This window comes from Perognathus longimembris, chromosome 13 (genome assembly GCF_023159225.1).
Source record: "Perognathus longimembris pacificus isolate PPM17 chromosome 13, ASM2315922v1, whole genome shotgun sequence".
NCBI lineage: Eukaryota > Metazoa > Chordata > Mammalia > Rodentia > Heteromyidae > Perognathus > Perognathus longimembris.
The window spans coordinates 57825098-57831720 of record NC_063173.1 but is presented as its reverse complement, the minus strand read 5'-3'; the positions used below and the strand labels follow the sequence as shown (position 1 = coordinate 57831720).

The 6623-nt window shown below is 57.7% G+C and overlaps 1 protein-coding gene across 2 annotated transcripts in view; it reads left to right on the top strand.

Annotated features, from left to right (window-relative positions):
- Positions 1-250: 250 nt before the first annotated feature.
- Positions 251-6623, top strand: part of Ehd1 (EH domain containing 1) — a 43892-nt gene continuing 37519 nt past the window's right edge. Inside the window, exons 1-2 of one of the 2 annotated variants that reach the window (XM_048361187.1) lie at positions 251-758; positions 4322-4419. In XM_048361187.1, coding sequence (XP_048217144.1) covers positions 355-758; positions 4322-4419 — 502 coding nt within the window. In that variant the 5' untranslated portion in view covers positions 251-354. The remainder of the gene's footprint in view (positions 759-4321; positions 4420-6623) is intronic. The other variant, XM_048361186.1, reaches the window with a different exon arrangement.

Here is a 6623-nt window from a genome sequence, read left to right as displayed (position 1 = left end):
GGCGGGGGGAGGACGTGGCACGCATCCGGGGGCGGGGCCAGGAGGGGTGCGTCCCTCCGCCCGGGGCCGGCGCGGGGGCGGGGGCGGGCGCGGGGGCGGCGGCGGCGGCGGCGGCGCGCCACGCCGAGTGGACCCTATAAAGGGCGCTCGGGGAGGCCCGCGCGCCACCCGGCCGAGCGCGCGTCCGCGAGCCCCGCGCCTGCGCAGTGCGGGCCGTTCCCCGCCCCCTGCGCCGCCGCCGCCGCCGCCGCCGCTGCCCTCCGCCGGCCGGCCGGCCCCTCCTCGGCCGAGCGCCCTCCGCCCGCCCTCAGCCGCCGGTCGTGTCCCGCAGCCGCCAGCCCGGTCTCCGGCAGCATGTTCAGCTGGGTCAGCAAGGATGCCCGCCGCAAGAAGGAGCCGGAGCTCTTCCAGACGGTGGCCGAGGGGCTGCGGCAGCTGTACGCGCAGAAGCTGCTGCCCCTGGAGGAGCACTACCGCTTCCACGAGTTCCACTCGCCCGCGCTGGAGGACGCCGACTTCGACAACAAGCCCATGGTGCTGCTCGTGGGCCAGTACAGCACGGGCAAGACCACCTTCATCCGGCACCTGATCGAGCAGGACTTCCCGGGGATGCGCATCGGGCCCGAGCCCACCACGGACTCCTTCATCGCCGTCATGCACGGCCCCACCGAGGGCGTGGTGCCGGGCAACGCGCTCGTCGTGGACCCGCGGCGCCCCTTCCGTAAGCTCAACGCCTTCGGCAACGCCTTCCTCAACAGGTACCCACCCACTCCTCACCCCCGGCGCCCGCGGCCGGGTTCCCCCACCCCCCCACCACACACACACACCGCGCGCGGCCCGCCACTCCCCTCCCGCGGCCCTCGGCGCCCCCTCCGGCCTTTGTCTCGGGGCCCCGGCCGGACCCGGCGCGACCACTCCACTCCCGGGGACAGCGATCGGCCCCGCCGCGTCCCCCGGAAAACCCACCCAGACCCTGCCCGGGGGGGGGGGGGTCGGGGAGTAGGCACCGCCCGCCCCGCTGGCTTCGGTCACCACCGGAATCTTCAGTTTAACTCCCAACCCCGTCCGCAGACCCCGGTCCCACTTCCCGCACAGCCATGGGGACGACGAGCTGTGGTTTGTCCCCCTTTCTCCGTGTCCACGAGTTTCATTCAAGGCTCTCCCTCCCCTCTCCCGCCGGGCCTGTTTCTTAAGTGTCCTGCGAAACCCACGAGACTTTTTCGGCTGTTGGCTTTGCTGGTGTGTGTGTGTCTAGACTCTTTACGCTCTCCTTCCTGGTAGCCTGTGTAGGAGGGACAATTAGGATTGGCTATGGCCTGCTAACATCTGGGACAGCCCCTTGGAGGCAGATGGGGTCTGAACGCCTCTCTCAAAGACGGCTATTAATGGGGTCAGGGCTGCCTCCAAGGGCCTTGGGGGGGGTGGTGTTACCGAGAACCCTGATAGGAAATTTGAGATTTGGGCCCTCCTTTCTGGAAGAGTGAGAGAAGATTCCTTACTTCACTTGGCTCTCCATTTCCCCAGTTAAAGGGTGAGGCCTGCCTCTTTAAAGTGTGAGTAATAATCCATCGGAGTCAGAGTCTCGTGGAGCTATGAATGAAACGCGGTGGCCTCTCTAGGGACGTGCACCGCCCAGGCTCACTTTTCTCTAAAGGAACTCGAGGCATCCTGCCTCCACCCCAAGAGGCCCACTCTGGACTTCTCAGACCCTGCTTTCTCTCTCCCTCTTTCAGGGAGTGACTCGGGGGCCTTCAGCGTCTGCAGCCTGAGTCAGGGAAGAGCCTAAGAAAGAATCTGAGTCCTGCCTTCCAGATCTCCACCCTCGACATCACATTCCTTCCCAGACACTGTCCAGCACACAGGGCGGGCCAGCTTGTCCCAGATCGCAGCCCTGGCCAGGCTGTCTCCCCGCACGGGCACACGGGGCTGACCTTTAATGTGTCTCTTTGTCCCTTCCAGGCATTTCAGCCTGGCCTTCTGTTTTATGTTTTATGCTGATGTTAGTTGCATGCCAGGCCTGGGTTGACTGAAGCCCTTTGGACTAAGGCTCCTGAAGGGCTGGCCCTTTGCTTCAGCACACCTGTGGCTAGTCCATCGGCTCCAACAGCCACAGGTCTTGGGGGAAGTTGGGTGCCTGTAACTGGTAGGGCCCTCACTGGGTCTCTACTTCCACCCAGAAATTTGGGGTTGAACTCCGGGGCTGTACGTGCCTCTGTCCTTACGTGTTCACTGGAAGTGTGAGGGCAGACTTTTTTGGAAAAGAGAAAGGGGACACATGACTGGGTTTCCTGTCTTTGGACACTTAGAGCTTCAGAGCTGGGCGGATTTTAGACACTATCTCAATATCCCTTACCTTATCAGTTCAGGAAATGGAGGGTCAGAGGGCTGATTTGTCAGGGTTACCCATTAAATTAAGGGAGTGAGACTGCCTGGCCTTTGTGTATTCACAGCTGCTGCTACCTTAAAAAAAAAAAAAAACACCACAAAAAACCTCGGAGCATCTGGGGAGTGGCCGGTTAGACACAGGCACTTGGATGACATCACTTGCATTTGCTTCTTGCCTCTGCTCCATTTCCACAGGGTCCCTGAGCACTGACGGCCCAGCTTCTGTCAGCTGGGGGCTGGAGCTGTGTCAGGATGTGTAGAACACGGGTTCCTCCCGCCAGGGAGGGTACAACAAAGGGGGCTTTTCTCCTCAAGGGACCCATTGAGGCTTGAACTTGACTCTCAGCCTCCTTTTCCCGAGTGGCTTGCTCTGAGATAGGATCAGATGGAGCCGATGGAGGCAGGGTACAACCGAAGTTCTGAGAGTGCTTGATGAATACTCATGACATAACCTGGACTAGATGGCCCGCCTGTAGCAAGATAGAATCTGCGTCCTTGTTGGGGTGGGTGGCATCTTTGCTGCCACCTGCTCTTCTGGCTTTTCTGTCCCCTCCCTGTGTTCTGTGGGGCAGATGCTTGCACACTGGGTAGGATCTTTTGCTTGCATGTTTTTGCATGTCACTAACCCGAATCCCTTCTGTGTCCCCTCTTTCACTTCTTTTTCTTTCTTTTTTGTTTTTTTTGTCCGTTGTGGGGCTTGAACTCAGGACTTGGGCTCTGTGCCTGAGCCTCTTTTGTGTTCAAAGCTAGTGTTCTACCACTTGAGCCACAGCCTCACTTCCAGTTGTTGAATGGTTAACTGGAGATAAGAGTCTTACAGGGACTTTTCGGCCCCGCTTGGCTTTGAACCGCAGTCCTCAGATCTCAGCCTCCTGAGTAGCTAGGATGACAGGCGTGAGCCACCTGCACCCGGCGCCCTCTCTTACTTCTGTCCTGTTATCCTCTCTTCAGTGAGGAAGCCCTATGTGGCAGGAAGTGACCTAGAGCACTCCGTGCTCTGTGTTGACCTGATGATGATGAGCTCCCAGCTTTTTCACCTTATCTGTTTTGCTCTGTTACACTTGGAGCAGCGCCTCTCGCCCTGGCCCCTTGACCCTACAGCCTGGGGGCCTCTAGTCACTTGGAGGATGGGGCCCGCAAGAGACACTAAGGAGCCCCAGTTCCCTCCCACCCCCACTGCTGGAAGGGCAGCTTGGGAGGGGCGCTCATTTCTTTTGCTCACAATACCTTTTTTCAGAGAGGGTGTTCTGTGTTCACTGAAGAGACAGCCGCTTGCTCTTTGGGGCTGCTCTGAGCTCTGCAGGAGGACAGGCACGTGGCCCAGACTTTCCTCAGGGGTCGCCTCTCTCCCCTGTGGCCAGGCTTTTCCTGGACTGGCTTTCACACTGGGAAAGGCGTGTCCATAGTTCCCAAATGGCACAGTCCCCTGGGCAGCGCGGTGACTGGGCAAGGCTGGCCCCGGAGCCCTGGGAAGCGGCTACCTCAGTGGGGTGTGGGAACCCGGCCAAGTGGCTGGAAGTTTTAATGTGGAATTGCCAGGTTCCTGTTGTCACACCTCTGTTTCCCTCCAGAGCTGAGTGGTCACCTAGGCTCACACAGCTTTCACCCACAAGTCAGCAACTTGGCGCTGAGCTGGTGAACTCTCGGGGGGCGGTGCCTGTGAGGGAAGCAGGGGGCCGGTCGGGGCCTGTGGGCTGCATTCCCCGAGCAGATGGGCGGCAGCGCAGTGTCAGGCTGCTTGCCAAGCATGAGGGAGGACCTGGGATCCAGCAAAAGAGACAGCGAGGGAAGAGCAGGGTCAGGTCTGATTCGCAGCTCCCCCTGGAAAGTAAGGTGGTGGGGGACCCGAGTCCCCTGCGTCTGAAGGAAGCCTGGGTGGGAACAGGAGGCCCAGAAGCCCTCCTGATGGCCCCCCTCTTGCCTTGCTGCCCTGTAGATTCATGTGTGCCCAGCTGCCCAACCCAGTCCTGGACAGCATCAGCATCATCGACACCCCCGGCATCCTGTCTGGAGAGAAGCAGCGCATCAGCAGAGGTAAACAAGCTCTGACCTCAGGGGTGGCCCTGGGCTTCCAACAACAACAACTACAACAGCAGCAGCAACCAAAAACCAGCTGATCCAACCCAGGGCGGTGGCTTGCACCTGTAATACCAGTTTCTAGGGAGGTGGGGAATCGAGAGAATCATAGTTCAAAGCCAGCCTGGATAAAAAGAAGTTGGAAAGGGCTTTATCTCAGCCCAAAGCCAGGTGTGGTGGTTGCACCCCTGTCATCCCAAGCTACAGGTCAGACAAGCACAATGGCTGGATGCAGTGTGCACACTTGTCGTTCCAATGACAAAGCCAACAGGAGGATTGAAGTCCAAGCTGCTCTGGCCATAATGCTAGACCCTATCTGGAAAATAATGCCTAAAGAGACTGGCAGAGTGACTCAAGCAGTAGAGCACCTGCCTAGCAAGCTGAAGGTCCCGAGTTCAAGTCCCAGTACTGCTGTCACTTCCATTGTGGGTGCTTACCTAAGTTGCTTTTTTCCTCTTTGTGCTTATTAGGTGATCAAGAGCAGCTAAGGTGAGATCACAGTCCCTTCAGTTTGGTTGCTGGGTTTTTTTGTTTTGTTTTGGTTTTTTGCCAGTCCTGGGGCGTGGACTCAGGGCCTGAGCACTGTCCCTGGCTTCTTTTTGCTCAAGGCTAGCACTCTGTCACTTGAGCCACAGCGCCACTTCCGGCTTTTTCTATATGCGTGATGCTGCGGAATTGAACCTAGGGCTTCATGTATATGAGATGAGCACTTTACCACTAGGCCATGTTCCCAGCCCTTGTGGTTGCTGTTTTTGAGGGGCATGCTTGGAACAGGGCCACTTGGACCCCTGGGCCATGCAGTGAGATGGGAGGGTATAGTCCAGGACTTGTGCCAAGGTGCTCCTGCCATCACTGCTTTGAAAGAGTCTCTGGCCTCCTGTGGCTCACTTGCTCTGGTTTGCACCTAAAACTTTTGCCTCCTAGAGCCATGTAATTTCCTAATAAGCTCAGAGATACTACAAGCAGCCCAGGCAAAAGGAGAAGCTGGCAGAGCTGTGTGAGCAGCAGCCCAGGCAAAAGGAGAAGCTGGCAGAGCTGTGTGAGCAGCTCTGGTTTGGAAATTTGCTTACATTTGCTTAGCTCCTGCTGGTCAGCAGCCTCCTGCCCCACGCCTCCTCCCCCCCCCCCCCACCCAGGGCCGGAAGTTTCCTGCTGAGCATTAGTGCCTGAGTCCAGTCCAGTTGTGAGGACTCCCATCCAGGTTTGCCCATATTTTTGTGTTTGTTTTTACAAAGTGGAACTTTATTTCCACCAATACAAAGGCAACACATTCTCTTTTCTTTTTGGTCAGAGATGGGATTTGAACTTGGTACCTGATGCTTTTGCTCACTTGCTCACTCACTAGCCTCCACCAGTGATTGGAACCATGCCTCCAACCCCGCATTCTCAAGAGCAGCTAAGTCCCCACGCTGCTCCTCGAGATGAGGAGGGGCCCAGACCCGCCTGCCCCACTGCGCTGCCTCGGGTGTAGCTCAGGATGAGCCTGGCCTGAGTCAGTGTCTGTCCCTTCCCGGTGCCCGTGGCTGGAGCTGGGGCACGGCTTCGGGAAGGGTTTGAGGACCAGTGGTCAAGTTCGTTGATTATTAGCTTGCCTGTCACCTGGCCCTTGTCCTCTGGCCTGACTGCAGTGGGGGGTGGGATCTTCCTCTGATCAGGTTGAGCACTTCCCCTGGTGTTCCTAGGAGCTAAGGGAGCAGTCTTGAGGTGCGGGGGTGGGGGTGGGGGGGGTCCCTTCCTAAGTTTGGCCAGATTTCTTTGTTTCTTTTTTAATTGATACTAATTATTCTACCCTGGTTTTTGTTTTTTTGTTATTGTTGTTGTTTCTGCCAGTCCTGGGGCTTGAACTCAGGGCCTGAGCACTGTCCCTAGCTTCTTTTTGCTCAAGGCTAGCACTCTACCACTTGAGCCACAGGGCCACTTCCGGCTTTTTCTATATATGTGGTACTGGGGAATTGAACCCAGGGCTTCATGCATACGAGGCAAGCCCCCCCCCCCCCCCTGGTTTTAAGAAGGTACCTGATAAGCTAAAGCTCTCTCACTTGTCAGAGCGAAGGCCAAGAAAGGAATAAGTTACGTAAGTTACTCTGAAAGACCTGGGGGTGGGGGTGGGGAGATACATCCCTGCCTCTGGGCTGCAGTATCTGGACCTTTGTTGGCTGACC